The 18,152-nt window shown below is 36.3% G+C and overlaps 1 protein-coding gene across 3 annotated transcripts in view; it reads left to right on the top strand.

Moving 5' to 3' along the window:
• KCNK2 (potassium two pore domain channel subfamily K member 2) overlaps positions 1–18,152 on the top strand; it is a 215,534-nt gene that overhangs the window by 128,874 nt on the left and 68,508 nt on the right. For all 3 annotated transcript variants that reach the window (XM_024751067.1, XM_024751068.1, XM_024751066.1), the window contains 2 exons: positions 14,915–15,075; positions 17,284–17,470. In XM_024751067.1, coding sequence (XP_024606835.1) covers positions 14,915–15,075; positions 17,284–17,470 — 348 coding nt within the window. The remainder of the gene's footprint in view (positions 1–14,914; positions 15,076–17,283; positions 17,471–18,152) is intronic.

Genomic DNA, 18,152 nt, shown 5'->3' with positions numbered 1-18,152 from the left:
GGACGCAGTTCCAATGTATTGAATAAAAAGCTGGAAACAATATGCAGGTAGATGCTTATTGTTGTTCCTTGGCACAATTCTTTTGTGAGAGAATTTTCCTTCAACATTTAGCTTCAGTTGTAGATTTTATAACTATCTTGTGAACAAAAAAAAATCAAAAAGCAACTTAAGAAATATGTAACTTCCTACAGATTTGCCATTATTCAACGGTGATGTAGGATTTTATGATGTAAGTTGCAGCTAAAAATAGCAAGGGAGCCATCTTGTGAAATACTGTTTGAACTGCAGGCCAGTGGCTTCTGGGCCAAGAGGAAGGCAGAATGATGTTCATGGTGAAACAAAAGGTCAGAACAACCGTTTGATTTAATTCCTTTAACTGACATTTGTTTTGATGCACCTATACATTCTTTCGCAGCCTGACTAGGTACAACAGCAAGTACCTGCAGAATAGTATGTCCGGTGTATAGTTCATACTCAGGTTATTCAACAACTGAGCCCGTAAGTTTGAGGAACGGTATTTGTAGCCTTGATCCCAAGTACGTGCTCTAAGTGACTGAGCTAATAGTTTAATGTTTAGTAAGTGTTTAACCTTGAACACATTGCTTCAATAAACAGTTTCGACATCCAGAGTGAAGATAATTAGTTGTACTTCATCTCATAGGAGTGTGAAAGTTGAATTAAGCGTACATATGAAGGGACTGGCATTGTATCTGTCATGCAGTGAGAGAGAGAGAGAGAGAATGTTCAATAAATAATAGTGTTGGCCATTATTTTTATTATTGGTAATGACAATTTTCTTTATTTTATTTTTGGTAATGAAAATATAGTAATAAAGTAATACCATAGCTGGGATAAAAGAGGAACTCTAATCAAGGTCATCCTACATACCGTTTGCTTCCTAATTTTGTATCCTTTTCTCCTGAAGAGACTCTCCCCCCATATTGTATAGCTTTAGATCCATAAAATCCTGCCTCTGTCATAGGGTGTAAAGCAGAATCACTTCTGTAGATATTTTAAAATACATATGCACATTCCCCTCCTCTCTCAGTGAAAGACAACAATTTTGGTGTTCCGGGGTGGATTTTTAAAATTTCCTACGTGATTCTGATGTGTACCCTTGGTTTAAAACCAATGATCTAGAAGAACAAGGCACTACTTTGTGAAAGTTCTGAAATGGTTGCATCTTTTTATCAAGACATTGTTTAGTTGTTTCTTAATTAGAATCATACTTTTCTGGAACTATATTTCTTCTTCAGTGTTCGATTAGCTTCTTTGCTTATATGGCAGAGATGTGGGTTTGACTAGCTTTTTAAAAAAGACCAGGTGTGATTATCATTTCATTAGGTTTTCTGAACAGCTGCCTCTTTTTCTTAGGTTGCTAATGGAGTACACTCTGAACTTATGTTGTTCTCCTCACCCCACTTCCAACATTTTATTCTTATGCCCTACAATTTTTTTTTTTTCTTTTGCGGTACACGGGCCTCTCGCTGTTGTGGCCTCTCCCGTTGCGGAGCACAGGCTCCGGACGCCCAGGCTCAGTGGCCATGGCTCAGGGGCCCAGCCGCTCCATGGCATGTGGGATCTTCCCGGACTGGGGCACGAACCCGTGTCCCCTGCATCAGCAGGCGGACTCTCAACCACTGCGCCACCAGGGAAGCCCTGCCCTACAATATTAATGTTTTTCTGCATTTAAAGTAATTTAAATTGTTTTATATTAAAATAATATTTTGATTGTTACTTTTAGGGTTTTTTTAAAAAATAAAATTTGCACAAATCAATAACTTTCTTTTTTCTTGTCAGTCCTGAATAAAATTAAAAAGAGTAAAAAAATTAGTATAGCAGAACCATTTAGAACTGAGCATGTCTATTAAATGAAATACAGGATATTAATAAAATCCATAGGCATTTCTTTTTAATTCAACTTATTTTCTTGAACATTTGCTATGAGCAAAGCACCACACACTGTACGTGGAGGAAAGAAAAATGATTAAAACAGTGTCTTTGCTCCCAAGAAATTTGTCATCCAGAAGAGAGAAAAAAGCATGTAACCAAATGGTAAGAATTCATGTTAGGGTCATACATAATCCCTCCAAAGGAAATAGAAAGTACTATGTGTGTTGAAAGAAGGCAAGATCACAGCCGGTTGAAAGGGAAAGGAATGACTGTGTGTTGAAAGTGGTATATGGGGCGGGGTGGGGGCAGAAAGGACAGAAACGATTGCAAATAACAATTGAAGGGCCACATTTGTACAAGTTAGAAGGAGCAAACAACATAAAAAATATAAGGAATCAGAAGAGTCTAGCTTATTTTTTTCAGTGAGTAATGATGACTCTGGTGTTACCAGAAGGTATTGATAGAACAATTGCATAACAGGGAGTTTTTGGGAAATAGGAATGGTGGTTTGCAAGTAAAGGCCTTGGAACACCTACGGGTTTTACAAACTATGGAGTATAAAGACTGAAACAGTGCTTTCGGGAGAATGGACTGTGCTGAGATGGATTTGGGTGAGAAAAGACCACAGTCAGTCTATTTTGATGCCCTGAAGTAGTGGCATTGTAACCACTGAGAAGCAGGGAAGGAGAATGGAAGGGTTGTGATGGAGAGGGGATCTGCTTCATTGCCTACAGAGCCATATGGCTTTGGGATGTGAGCTTGAGGAAGACTTGAGGACTCTGGCCCTCTGGTGACTGATTTAAATCTAACAAGATGGTGGTGGTGAGGCCATACGTGTTGGGTGAGGGTATTGTCCCCATGACACAGAGTTCAGGAACCTCCTCAGCACACCTGATATGGGGATGTCAGGGCTGGGGAAGGGGCAGGCTTCTATGAAAAAATGCTCCTTAAAGCAAGTCTTTATCAGACAATCCATAAGTTACTCAAGGAAAAGGTCACTAAAAAAGAGTGGCAAGACAAAGTGAATTAACATGGTAGTTATCTGCTAGTCGTCCGCTAAGAACAAAATCCTGAATTACTGGATGGAGGGAGATGAAACATGCTAATCTGATTATTTCAAAAGGAAAAGTACTATTCAGAAGTCAACACAATAAAGAGAAATCTCAAATCACAACCTGTGCGCAGAAGAGATTTTTAAGGATAGCAAGAGAGTTAGTAGAGGGATACCTTTATGAGCATCTTTCCATAACCCCACGGTTTCACGAGAGCCACAACGAACCAGCTGTTTGAAAACATTTTAGGTCCAAGCTCTAAAAGCGAATCAGGTACTCTTGAAATCCTCAACACTTGAAAAATGAGAAACTGTCTCAGTAGAATGGAGAGAGGGCTGCAGTGAGGGGCAGAGAGTAGAAAGGGAGTTTCAGGAAGAATATATGTATTTAGATGTCCAATGGAAATGCACTAGGGCTACAGTGAGAACTAAAACGTGGTCCCTCACGGATCTTCTAATTGCAGAACTGATGATTACAATCTAGTGAGGTAAGTCTTAGGTTAAAGGAAATGTGTACACAGGAGGGGGACCAAGCCCAGTCTTGGGGGTGTGTAGTGAGGGCTCAAGGAAGGCTTGTTGGAGAAATTAATTTCTAACCTAAGTAATGATGGAATTTTAGGGATCAGCCAGGTGAAGAGTGGTGGGAGGGGGAGGGTGTGCATTTGAGGTAAAGGACGAAACATAATCAGAGGGGATCAATACAGAAGTAGTTTAGTTAATTTATTTGTATCTTTCATTTACATGGTACTTACTTTTCACAGAGTGAATTTTTTTCTTCAAAATAGTAACCAATTTGCTCAGCATTATTAACTGCATAATTATAAAATTTCCAACTTATTCATGATGCTTTAAAAAAAATGTGCTGTTTCTGACCTTATTCTAGTCTTTTCTGTTCTTTTATGTTTTGTTACATCCCATTTTACACTAGCCCAAGCTGTTCTCTAAAGCTCTACCATATGTCTTGATAAGATTACTTTTAGGTATTTCATATTTCCCTAAATATTGAAAATAAGGTATTTTTCCATCTCATTTAGTACATCTGAGATTGTGCTAAAATAGAATAATGCTGTTGGTTTCTGCATATTTATCATGCATTCTGCAATTTCGCTGAGCTTTACTCTATTCGACAATTTTCAATATTCTCCTGTATTTACTAGAAATTTAATTCCATCCACAACGGATATTTGTCTTCTTTATAATAATTATTCCTTATACGTTCACTGCCATTAAACCTGCTAGAACTTTCAGAATAATAAAAAAGAATAGTTGTAAAATGGATATCTTTTCCCCCTGATTTTAAGGGGATTCCTCTTGTTGACATTTAATACTAAGTATGATATTAAATGTTTTGAGATAGATATTCTTTGTCTTGATAAGACAGTAATTTTCTGTTCCTAGCTTTTAAGAACTATAATAAATGGTACAGATGGTTAATCAGATTGCTTTCTAATAGCTCTAGTAAGTCTTGATATCATGTAGAACAAATCTTCCCACCTCACTTTTTCCCCAAATATTCTTAGCTATTGGTCCTTTACTTTCTTTTATTACTCTTATAAAATTCCATCAACTTGCACTGAAAATCCTTCAAAATATTTATTGCAGTTGCATTATACTTAACATACATTTGGTAAAACTGATACCTGTAGTTCTCTTCATTTCTTCAGGCCTTTTATGTCATTCATTTCTTAACTTTTTTGGTAATTTTATCTAGAAAATATGTATTATTATATTTGTTCTTAGATATATTTATTAATATTGTTATAGAGATCTTTTGATTTTGTATTGCATTTGATGGTTGGTTTTTCTGGGGGTATAGGAGTGTTGTGTTGTGGATGATAAATGGCCAGACACTGGACCTAAAATACCTGGGTTTAAATCCCAGCTCCTCTACTTTATTAGCTGTGTAATCTTGGGGAAATTATTTAACCTCTCTGTGTTTCAGTTTCTCCATTTGAAAAATGAGAATAGGAGTACATATGTTATTTGGTTATTGTGAGAAGTAAAGAAATCAATATGTTTAATTGATTGTAAGAGTGCCTGGCACATAATAAGCACATATGAGTATTTATTATTATTGGGTTGTTGTTTTCTTGACTTTGAATCCAGTATACCTGTTTTGGGCTTTATTACATAGACAAGCGTGTTGTACAAAAAATAGTAATAGCTTCAACTTGTACTTTCTCATTTTATACCTTTTTTTCCCTAATTCTATAGCATTGACACAGTATAGTGGAGAAGTCATAACGATGAGGTATTTTTCATGTTCCTGATCTTAAAGCCAATGCCTGGAAGTTTCACCTTAAGTATATGTTGGCTATTAGTTTTTTGATTAAAAACCAGGTTAAGGGCTAGGCCTGTGAGCCATGGCCGCTGAGCCTGCGCATCTGGAGCCTGTGTTCCACAACAGGAGAGGCCACAACAGTGAGAGGCCCGCGTACTGCAAAAAAAAAAAACCCAAAACAAGCAAAAACAAACAAGCAAAAAAGCTACGGCACAGTGATGCCACAGAATATTAAAAACCACGTTAAGGACTTCTCTGGCGGCCCAGTGGTTAAGACTTCACGCTTCCACTGCAGGGGGCGCAGGTTTGATCCATGGTCGGGGAACTAAGATCCCGTATGCTGCGTGGTGTGGCCAAAAAATAAATTGAGTTTAAAAACAAAAACCAGGTTAATAAATTTCCTTCTGTTTCTAGTTCTGTTTTAGAGTGATCAATTTTATCAAATGCTCTTCTGCATCCTTATACCTATGAGGCCTTCAGGGTTACACTAGACCCCTATAATCAGGCCCTGGCAGGTCCTACCACTGTCCCCTGTCATTCAAGCCTCACTGGCCTCCTCAGTCTCCCTCACATGTGCCAGGCTCACCTCTGCCTCAGGTCCTTTGCACCAGCTCATTCCTCTCTTCCCCTAGATATTTCCATGGCCCTCTGCCTTCACCTCTTTCAAATCTTTCCTCAACTGTCACCTTCTCCGTGGAGCCCACTCTGACCACACCATTTAAAGTTACAATCCTACATGCCATATTCCTAATAACTCCCATTCTTTTCTGTTTGTTACACCATGTAATGATTTCTAACAATTACAATTTATTCTGTTTATTTTCTTTACTGTCCAAAACTAGAGTAGCTCCATTTGAACAAAGAAGACTTTCTTCTTTTGTTCACTTATTGTATTTATAATGATTAACACATTGCAGTCAATAAATGTTACTTGAATAAGTTGAATGAGTGAATCTGTTGAGATAGTCATATTGTTTTCCCTTTCAATCTGCAAATGAGGTATATTGCTTTAGCTGCTTTTCTGATGTTTGAATGAATGTAGATTTGTCACTTTCTTATAATTTTGTCAGCTTTTGCTTTGTTTACAGTTTTTCTTTACTGTCCAAAACTAGAGTAGCTCCATTTGAACAAAGAAGACTTTCTTCTTTTGTTCACTTATTGTATTTATAATGATTAACACATTGCAGTCAATAAATGTTACTTGAATAAGTTGAATGAGTGAATCTGTTGAGATAGTCATATTGTTTTCCCTTTCAATCTGCAAATGAGGTATATTGCTTTAGCTGCTTTTCTGATGTTGAATGAATGTAGATTTGTCACTTTCTTATAATTTTGTCAGCTTTTGCTTTAATAGTTTACAAAGTTATGGTGTTTGGCACATACAGAATCATGATTACTATAACATCTCTACTATTAGAGTACATAGTCACTCTCATTATTACTAGAAATATGTGTAGCCTTTAAATCTATTTGATCGATATTAATATTGCTATGCTGATTTTTTTTGGATAAGAATTTGCTAACAAGTCTTTTTCTATCCCTTTGTTTTTATCTGAACTGTGATATTTTTATATACTCTAATAATCCCTGTCTTTGCCTTTAGTTTATTTACATAAATTGTGATTGTTGATATATTTGGGTTTTCTTCTATTCGTGTTATTTTATGTCATCCTCTTTCTTTGTTTCTTCTTTCCCTATTTTTCTACCCTTTTGTTGGATTGATAGTGGTTGCTATTATTCTTTAACACATTTTTAGCTAATACTTTTAATTCTATATGTTAGCCAAACAACACTTAACTTACTTATTAAACCTCTATTTTCCCATCCATTGTGTTTACTATTGTCCATTGTTTACTTTTAGTGTTTGCATGTGTGTGTTTCTGTGTGAGCATATGTTTTGCAGTTAGTAGTTGATTAAATTTTTGACTTTTTTTCCCATTTCTCTGCCCACTTTTGTTTCTCCTATGCTATGTTTTCCTACTAGGCTCCTTTCTTTTTTCTGAAGTATATCATTTCTCAAGCACACCTAGATAGTTATTTTAGTAGGAGCTCCCTGGATGGTAAGGTTTCTTGGATATTGTATGTCTGAAAATTGCTAAAATAGGTCCCTCATTATTTTTTGATAGTTTAGCTAAATATAAATTTTCAGGATGATGGTTATGTTTTATCAGCACTTTGAAGATGTTACTCCATTATTTTACAATGACTATTATTGCTCATGTATTGTTCCTTTTTAAGTAATCTTTTCCCTCCTTCTAGCTGATAGCTTTTTGGATTTTATCTTGATTCCTGTATTCTTTGGTTTCTCTATTATGTGGCTGATAGCTTTTTGGATTTTATCTTGATTCCAATATTCTTTGGTTTCTCTATTACGTTTCTAGGTGTGGATTTTACATTTATTTACCTTATTCAATACTGAGTGCACTTTCAATATGGATCCACAGATCTTCAATTCTTGAAAATTCTCAGTTTAAATACTGTTTCTGTCTTAGTCATTCCATTTTCTTCTCCTGGACTTACATGATTGTAATTCTCACGTCTCTGTCTCTAAAGGCCTCCTTCATGTTTTTAATTTTCTGTCTCTAAAGACCTCCTTCATGTTTTTAATTTTAAGTCCCCTTTCCTTTCTGAGTTGGGTCCTTCATGAATTATTCAACATCACCTTCAAATTCATTCATTCTTTCTTCACCTCTATCAGTCTATTTCATCTGTTTTATTTCTTTAAAAATTAGTATGTTTCTGGGGCTTCCCTGGTGGCGCAGTGGTTGAGAGTCTGCCTGCCGATGCAGGGGACATGGGTTCGTGCCCTGGTCCGGGAAGATCCCACATGCCGTGGAGCGGCTGGGCCCGTGAGCCATGGCCACTGAGCCTGTGCATCTGGAGCCTGTGCTCCGCAACGGGAGAGGCCACAACAGTGAGAGGCCTGCATACTGCAAAAAAAAAAAAAAAGAAAGAAAAAAATTAGTATGTTTCATTTCCAAGATTTCTTACACATCCCCTTTCTTATCTGTCTATTCATATCTTTATACCTTTTTATCACATAATTTCACTAAAAATTTTGTTTTTATCTCTGGATATTCTAATGTACCTCTTTCAAAATTTAAGTTCAGACTGTCCCATGAAATTATTCTCATTTAGATAAATTCCTGCTTTAGTGGTTGTGTTTTTGTTTCTTAGCATTATTCATAGACTTGTTTAGAGGCTTATGTTGAGTGGTTTATATTCTACTCTTTTTCACTCTCCTTTTACTTCTTACTGTTTATTTATCTACGGGTCCTTGCAGAATTTCCTGACACATGACATTAATATTTTATTTCTCAGTATAGACTATTTCGAGGCTTTTCTTGGGTCTGTCCTACTACTAGAGCTTAAATGCTGCATATTGAGAGTACCTGTGGCCTCTGAGTAGATTTAGTATTTGAATAGACCTAGCTTAGCCACTTCCTAGCTGGCCTCTTATATTACAGAGATCCAAGTAAAATATGGGCCCAAACTTATGCTAACCCAGCTTTTTAAGTGCAGTGTTGTTTTTTTGGGTATTTTTGCAGTATGCGGGCCTCTCACTGTTGTGGCCTCTCCCGTTGCGGAGCACAGGCTCCGGACGCGCAGGCCCAGCGGCCATGGCTCAAGGGCCCAGCTGCTCCGTGGCATGTGGGATCTTCCCGGACCGGGGCACGAACCCGTGTCCCCTGCATCAGCAGGCGGACTCTCAACCACTGCGCCCCCAGGGAAGCCCAAGTGCAGTGTTTTAATGGGAGTATTCCTCACACACACATTGCTATTTTTGGTTTTCAGTGTAGCAAATCTTTGTCTATTTGTGTACCTTCATTAATGTTTAAAGAAAAGTTGGTAGATATCGTATTTAGTTGATCTTATTAATAACTTGGAATTTTTTGAAGCAGTGCTTTCTTCATCTTTGTGTCTGCAGTATCTTACACAGTGTTTGGCATGTAATATTTATTGAATACTTTTTCATCAAACAGAATTAAATCATACTTATTGCTGTGGTGATATTTGATTTCTGTGTAGAGCTTGCTACCTTATGATATAAAATTGATCAAAAGTAAAATAATAGTAATGCATTTTTTCTTATCTAAATTTCTTCTCTGTGAGATTGGGGTAATAGAACCTACTTCCTAAATTTTTGGTCAGAATTATTTAGATGTGTATTTTAAGCTGGGTTTAACTTTAGAATGAACTATATGAATGCAATTTCAATTTATTGTTGCTTTTATCCTTGCTGTTGTCAATAAATGTAATCATAAACTACTGTTTCTACATTGGAAGCTGGCTAAGGGATTAAAGATCTGCATGAACTGCCTATTAGTCAAATAGGGTTCTTAAATCTAGAGTACGTATGCTGCAGCCAACAAGTCTAAACAGTTTAACTATGGTACTTAATTTCAGGCAGTCTGAGGCAGAGGGTAGAAAAGCTGCTATTATCCAATAGTGTTGCTTATTACAAGTTTAGTCTGACGTTTTTCAATAAAAGTGAACTTGTTTGTGAAAGTTGGCCACTTGACAGTCTTTCAGTAAATATTCCAAGTACTCATAACCAGTAATGTATTTGGGGTTTATCAATGTATCATTATGGATATTTGATATTTCCCAGTAACAGGTATATTTGTAAGTAACAACCCAAGGTCTATATATTAAGGCTGGAGACGAAAGGCAGAAGTCTAAATTTGAACATTTCAGATCACAAATGCAGACAGGTTAGGTTCAGGACAACTTCAGCCCTGAAAGTGAAGTGAAAGTTTGCCTGTTTGGTCAAGAAGAGCTCTGGTAGGACCAGTAACAGAGGCGATTGGGTCTTTTCTGCACTGCCTCTCGGTAAAAACACTTTGCCTCTGCATAGAATTTGTGTTCTTCTTTTGACATACGGCATCGTTATATTGTTGTGTAGTTGTATTTATCCTTCATTTCTTTATGGTTCTGCCCTAGGAGTTATATTTAGAGAATCATTCTCCTGTCCTTTCATGTATATTTTATGGTCACATTTTCTTCATATTTGATTATTTAATCTATCTGGTAATATTTAGTGTATACCATGAGGCAAGGACATAATTTATTTCTAAGTGGCTATGTACCCCATCATTGTTTACTTAATAATCAATTCTAATTGAGTCTCTAACTCTACATTGATATGAAATGTCATATTTAGCAAACAGTACATTCAGTTATATGCTGGGTCTTTTCTACGCTTTCTGTTGTTTTCATTCATTAATTTTCCACATAGTTTTAATTATTAAAACTATAGATAACATAGTTTTAATTTGGAAGTAAATTTTGCCTCATATTAGTCATGCTTTTAAATATTTATTGACTTATTGTTAATTTTATCCCAGATGAATTTTAGGATCATTTCATTAGGTTGTAAAAAATTTTAAAACTATGGAATTTTTTTTTTTTAAAACATCTTTATTGGGGTATAATTGCTTTACAATGGTGTGTTAGTTTCTGCTTTATAACAAAGTGAATCAGCTAAAACTATGGAATTTTGATTGCAAAGATAGTAAATTTAGTTAACTAGTGGGAGAGAAATTTAGTTATTTTATGAGTTCTCATACAGAAACACTGTATTTCCCTGTATGCTTTTATTTTTCTCTACCCTCTTTCTAAAGTTCTGTAAACTTTTTAGGTTTATATGTCAGTCAACCAGTCAAGAAATATTTATTGATTGTCAATGCACTAGTTAAGAAGCCAGTAAGGTTTTGGAATTATAGTCTTAACAACATATAAGTAAACAATAAATCAGTCTCTACACTCATGGGACTCATAGTCAAGTGAGGAATAAGGTATTAAATCAATTGTTGCAAATAATTAAATAATTGCAAGTGTGCACAGTGTTTGAAGGGGTATTATTTATTTGTAGTATTAATAAATTCTGCCAGAAAAGTGACCTGTCCACTTCGGGCTGTTCAGATGGGGTGACATATATGGGCCTCCTGCTAGGTAATCCACTTACAGTGGACCTGCAATAGCTTTCCGTGGAAAGCCCTTCCCTTAAAGTGATGTGAAGACGAGATGATAGCTATTCTGGTGCTGTATTTATATAAATGTCAGGGGTTAGCCTACAGGCTTCCATCCAGATGTCTAGCACAGACTATGTACGGTCTCTCAGATTTGACTCTGTCTTATTCTGTAGTGTATTGGTCAATATTAGGTAGCTGGGGGTGTGGGGGGGAGCCCTAAACTGTAGCACTTGCCAATTTCTGAGGTGTAAGTATTCCTACTACAGTTGATTTCATACTATCAATGTGAAGTCAGCTGACTTGCAGAATTCCTGAGAATGTAACCACTGATCTCTTCAAGACAGCTTCAGGGTATCTTTGAAACGCCCTCCTCCTCCCAGGTCCTATCCTCTGGTTTCTGCCTCACCCCGCCTCCTACAAGGTCAGGCCCCATCAATCTTCAGTCTTGTCTGTTCCCTTAAGCTCTTGGGAAGCTGGATTGCCTGCTGCTCTTATAACTTTCTTGCCAAGCACATGTGATGCTATAAACTGACAGCTGCTCTCCTCAGGCAAAGCATTTTGAGCGTGAACACCTTAATTTAGGAGTTAAAAGAAAACAAAATTTAATATGGTTTCTTTTCCATTTTCTTCTTGCCAGAACAGTCTGTTTCACCCTGAGGCAAGGAAGGTGCTGCTGACTAACCACGGGAAAGGGTCAGGAAGTCCAGACAACCACTAAGATTAATAGTTTAAAAGCTTGGCATACTGTATCGCTTAGAGTCAATGGATACTTTTTGTAAGTCCATTAATAATATCAAGTCATTTAACCAGGGTCTGTTCTTGGGTTAGACCCTGTGGTATATCCGTGGAGAGGAGACCACTCTTATTTTATGCAGGGAAGAGGAGAAAACATGAGGAACATCCCCTGAACAACCACGTGATCCTGTCACCTGGGCAGATGTTTAGGGTGTCGTTGGCATGCCCTTTATGTCAGAAAATGGCTAGGTGACTTTGACTTTGTGTGTGTGCACTGGGTGACTGTGTGAGGGCAGCCACCTCTGAGGCACAGATTCAGCTGGAGAGCTCAGCGTAATGGTGTCGAGAGAAACATTTGGAAGGTGAAGCAGGAAGAGACTCAGAGAAGAATCATATCAGGTTCCTTCAACCCTACTCCCTTCAATTCTCCCTTCTTCTAACTTTGGAGATGATAAAGAGGAAGTACAGAGATGCCACAAGGAACTGGTTTCTGTTTTTTGATCAATGAAAGGTGATTGGCTTTCCTTACATCTAGAATTCTTTGGATTTGGAGCCATTTCATTTGTGATATAAATAGACTTTCTGAGGAAGTCCTCTGTCCCCTTTTCTGAAGATGTTCCAGTGGCTTCTGGGCCGAATCTGAGTCAGTGATGGATGAAAAGTTGGAGCCCTTTTTTCCTATGCCCTTTTAACTTGTGTGGGGCAGATCAAATTGAGCCCTCTGATACTTAGGCTTTTATTTTTTAAACAAACTGCAGAGCCTACTTATAGCAATGCCACAGTCAGTATTAAAGAAAACGTTGTATCTTTTCTTTTTGATCCTTGACCCTTTCTGGAGGTAGGTTACTTCTTATGGATATAACTTTGAAGACATTCGTCCTCTTATGCAAGAAGAGAAAATGGGATGGTATGGGATAACTCAGATGCCTGCCCTACTTCAGGTCACATGGTTATTCATCTGGAGAGGCGATAAAATAGTGTTGGATCTTAGCAGGACTCTCTGTAATAATCAGAGAACCCAGGTCAAACCAGTCCACACTGCTGATTTAGCAAGGCTCTCTTGTTATTGGTATTCTGCTTATTGATGCTAGAATAGAGGACAGGGTAGAACTTGTTGAGTTCCATCTTGGATAATGTACAGAAATAGTGTACCATCCCAAATAGTCCAGTTTAAGCATTCTGTCTAACACTTGTGATGGGCTTTTTCTTCTTCACGTTACTTTGATACAAGACTTCTCGGCCTTTTTCACACTTGCCCTGGATGGACCTTTGTACATATTGCCCTGATGTTCAGCGTTCCAAGGCATTAGTAGATAAGAGCAGATGGAAGGTAAATGAGTTAAATGTGTAGACAGCTTACATCATGTTCCCCAAGCAGTCAGCAGGTCTGGGAAGCAGAAAGGCAGCTGTGAACTGGAGGCTGCCATGAGGAATTAGGAAACCTTGCTATCAAGTTCTATGTGAAAGGCCAATCAGATGCCAGCCCCCTTCTTTCCGGCCAATACTACTTGAACCACTCTCCTTTGAAGAGAATCTTACATGCCCCACCAGATTAACCACGATTCTCACTGAGGCTGGGAAATAGATTTCAGCCATAAAAACTAACCAAACTACTATTATACTGTGCTTACAAGTATGAAAATATGACCAGGAATTCTCAGACACTTGAAGAAAGTCACCTAAATGAAGGAAGTGTAGGATTTCTCTCAGGGAATAGAGTTAATTTATGATACAACATTGTTAAAGAAATGAATGTAATTGTTATTTTCATGGCATAAGAACCGACTAATGAAAACGGGCAAAGTTCTTGAAAATTAAATACGTTTGAAAAAACCCACAACCCTCAATAGATGAATTGACTAGCAATGAATACCAAATTGACTGAATAGGAAGAAGAGAAAGATGGAAATATTATGGGGAGAAAAATGTATGCGCTAAAATGACCAAATATTAGCCCATCCTCTCCTCCCCCAGGGCAAGTTTTGTGAGGGAGCCGCATTAGGACTGGATTTGGGGGGATGATATGAATCCCTTTGATAATATATACCCTTTTTGTTTCCAACAAATAGAACATTCAGATTATTTTCAAAAAACAATGAAACAAATAAAAAAAATTGGCCATTATAAAGCCACAAAGAAAATCTCAATAAATTCCCAAAAATAAAAATCATACAGGCCATACTCTTTGATAGTTATAGTCGTAAAACTAGAAAGTAGCAACAAAAATGCCAATCTTAAAATCCCGATCCACATTCTTGAGTAAAAGAGGAAATTAAAACTAAAATTCCAGATTAATTTAATGTGAAAGATAATGAGAGGATTACATATCAAATAAAATACTCTATGTACTTCTAGAGAACATGCATTCTTTACCTCAAACATGTTTGTAGACATTGCTTTTGTTCTTAAAAAGGGGGGGGATAAAGTTGAGCTGATTTAATCATAACAAGTAGAGCCATCCTTGCACAAAATTGAAAAGCCTTCAGAATCCTCAGAACTTTAACAAGGTTTCGTAATTTTAAGTTTTTATTTATTGCTTTTTTGTAGATACTTGAATGGAAATAAAATTTAAAAGTTGTTATTAAACTTTAAATAATTCAAGCATATTTGAATACTCTTAAATGAAGGCAATACACTCTTAGTAAATGGCAACGAAAACTTTGTAGTCGACGGGATTAGCAGTATAGAGAGGTGGAGGTAAATTTAATGAAAACATTGACTTTATTACATGTGTTATTCCCTCAGTTTTCATCATCTAGTTTAATTGGAACACTAGCTATATTTTGTAGATTGTTAAAATATTTGTTTATAAGAGGATTTTACATTAAAAGCTTATGTGGTATAAAGCAATTCTTAATTAGTTGAAATCTAGGATTGATATAATATTTGGGAATTTCTGAATCAATCTTGAGGTCATATGTTTTAAACTATTACTCACTTATAAACAGCTGAATTCTTCTTCTTCTTTGTGTTTTTTAGGATTTGGAAACATCTCACCACGCACAGAAGGGGGGAAAATATTCTGTATCATCTATGCCTTACTGGGAATTCCCCTCTTTGGTTTTCTGTTGGCTGGAGTTGGAGATCAACTAGGAACCATATTTGGAAAAGGAATTGCAAAAGTGGAAGATACATTTATTGTGAGTACAATAGCCTTTTAACTACATATGTTAATCATTTAAATTTTAAAAATATTGTAACTTTTCTCTTCACCTCAGATACAGTTAGACGTTCATTTACTGGGTTTTCTATAACAATTTATATGTACCTCTATTTGTAAGTAACTCACTGTATAGTTATTTTTATACTTCTTCAAATGAATACATTAATGAATGAGAAAAAGCAAAATATAGGAAAAGAAGTAGAAATCTGACAGTCCTGGGTTCAAATTTCAGATGTATTGTCTCCTAGCTATATTCACTTAAGCTAGTTATTTTACCCTTAAATCTCCATTTTGCCATTTATATAATGTGAATAATGGTACTGATGATGAGGCATTACTCTGAGAGTTAGAGATATTATAAGTGAAAGCCTAACATAGCTAGTAAACTTCAAATAGCCCTTTTGTGAAGGATCAAATAATACATAGCAAACACGATAAAGGGGATCATATAACTTAAGTTAGTCATGTTATTGATAGAGATTTAACTAAGGGATGTAATTTAGTAGAACCAAAAGTAATACACAAGATGTTCACGGGTATATATTCAATAGAAGAAATAAAATAAAATGAAAATGCTCTAATTAGATCTTAAGTGAAAAATATCATGATGACAAGCTTCTATTCTTGAAAAAAAATTATGAATAAAGAAAATAATTGTGTTAGTGAGATTATAAATGGTTTGTTAGTACTGTCACTACTATTACAATACATTTTATTTATTATTCAATAATTTATCTTTTCATAAAAAATTCAACGAAGTATTTAACTCTATTGATGAAATAAGACCACTGAGTATTAGTTTTTCAATTTAAATTATAATTCCAGTTTTAGCATTAGATATTTTCATATTAAGTTCAAAGTTCATTCTCAAATATTTTTACGTTAGACTAAAGAAGGCATGGTTCTTCCCAACTAGTTGTTTTATCCTTTTTTGGTGTTATACTTTCCTTATATTGATATTAAAAGTATCTTGTATTACATTAACTTAGAGGGAAGGTTAGTGGCATGAACTTGATAATGCTGAATTGTTCTTCATTCATTCATTCAACAGATGTTTGAGTGACTACAGGATGCTGGAGAATGTTTTTCATGCTGTATCCACATCAGTGCATAAAATAAATCCCATGCTCTGGTAGTGAATACATCCCAGTAGTCAAGATTCAACGTTTAGTACTAAGCTCTGTTCTGAGAACTTTACAAACATGAATTCATTTAACTCTCATGTATATGATAAGGGTGATAGACTAGAGAAACTTTTATTTCCACTTTCCATTCGATGGTTTTATAGATCTTTATCTCTAGAAAATGTTCAAGCTCTAAAATTCAGTGATTTTTATACGGTGGAGATGTGACGTATAATTGTCATGGTAGATAAGACAGATCCAGGGAGATGAAAATATATAGTGATAACGAAAAAAAGAGATATGGAGATAAATGGCTGTATGTACATACTTCACTTACTATGTTTTGCTGTAGAGATTTCTGAGAAGGGAAAGAGTGAAAAAATATGGGTCCTCTGAGGGCAGCTGTAGCTTAGGGCTGCTGAAGACTTATCCTTGCCTACATATCATGTCTGGTATATTTAGTTGTACAGCTTAAGGCCACAGAACAGAGAGGTAGTTCATCTGGTTCACATGGGAATCAACTTTAAGTCTGTTAGTATTTCACTTTAACCAATTGAAGAATGATAGGAAAATGTGGTAGGAGTGAGAGGGAAAAGTCTTCATGAAATTAATAATTTTATCAATTATCAACAGTAGATATTTAATTCATGGTTCAGTTTTCTCCATTTCATATATTTCTAGATTATCTTTGGCATGCAATGAGTTGTATGCCTATAGAATAGAAATATTTCAAAAGTAGTTCAGGTAAACAAAGAACAATGTAAGTCTGAAATTTTATTCTCAGAGCAAATGTAATTTACTTTAGAAAGTGATTTACCTGTTGTAAAGCTATGTTAAGGGTAAAGCAGCATCATTATTAGCATTGGTTGTTTTCAGTTATTCATGTTATACCCAATATTTGTAAGTAAGTACAATTAAAATTAATTATAAGAGGGAATAAAATACCATTCTCATTTACTAATTTGCTGATAACAGTGTATTGATATATAGGTCAACTTCACAGGTACATTGATAATCTATCTCAATCGATTTCTCCATCTCTCTCTCTCTCTCATCCTTAGAAGTGGAATGTTAGTCAAACCAAGATTCGAATCATCTCAACAATCATATTTATACTGTTTGGCTGTGTACTCTTTGTTGCTCTGCCTGCAGTCATATTCAAGCACATAGAAGGCTGGAGTGCCCTGGACGCCATTTATTTTGTGGTTATCACTTTAACAACCATTGGCTTTGGTGACTACGTTGCAGGTAAGTTTTTGCTGGTACTGACACTGCTCTCCTAACCCTTCTCCTTTAGTTAGACTTTTCTCTTGGGTTTGCAGGACAACACAGTGACTGTCTTTGTTTCCCAGGGCTGTCATAACAAAGTACCACAAACTGGGTGGCTTTAAACAAAAGGAAGTCATTCTCTCATAGAAGTTCAAAATCAAGATGCCAGCAGGGGCAGGATCCTTCTGAGACTGGTAGAATCCTTCATTGCTTCTCCCCAGCTTCTGGAGGAAGAGACCATCAGTCCTTGCTGGTCCTTGGCTTGCAGCTGCGTCATTCCCGTCTCTGCTTCTGTCATCACATGGCATTCTCCCTGTGTTCCTGTCGCTGTGCCCAAATTTCCCTCTTCTTATAAAGACACCAGTCATATTGAATTAAAAGCCCACTCTACTCCAGTATGAATTCATCTTAACTAATTACATTTGCAAGGGCCTTATTTCCAAATAAGGTCATGTTCCAAGGTACCAGGGACTTCGACCCATATTTTTGGAAGACACAATTTCATCCATAACAGTGACAGAGCCAAAAAAAAAAAAAGGTGGGAGGGGGGAGTCATTCCGTGACAGTGAAGGTAAGCAAAAAAGTACAGTTGAATATTTATTTTTCATTCTATGAAAGAAATTTAAATTGCTGGTTGTTCAGAATTTATAGTCCCACCCTA

The sequence above is a fragment of the Neophocaena asiaeorientalis genome, unplaced genomic scaffold (assembly GCF_003031525.2).
Source record: "Neophocaena asiaeorientalis asiaeorientalis breed wild unplaced genomic scaffold, Neophocaena_asiaeorientalis_V1.1 scaffold67, whole genome shotgun sequence".
Taxonomy (NCBI): Eukaryota; Metazoa; Chordata; class Mammalia; order Artiodactyla; family Phocoenidae; genus Neophocaena; species Neophocaena asiaeorientalis.
Note: the sequence above shows the minus strand (reverse complement) of the source record. Positions and strands in the feature narration are given on the sequence as shown.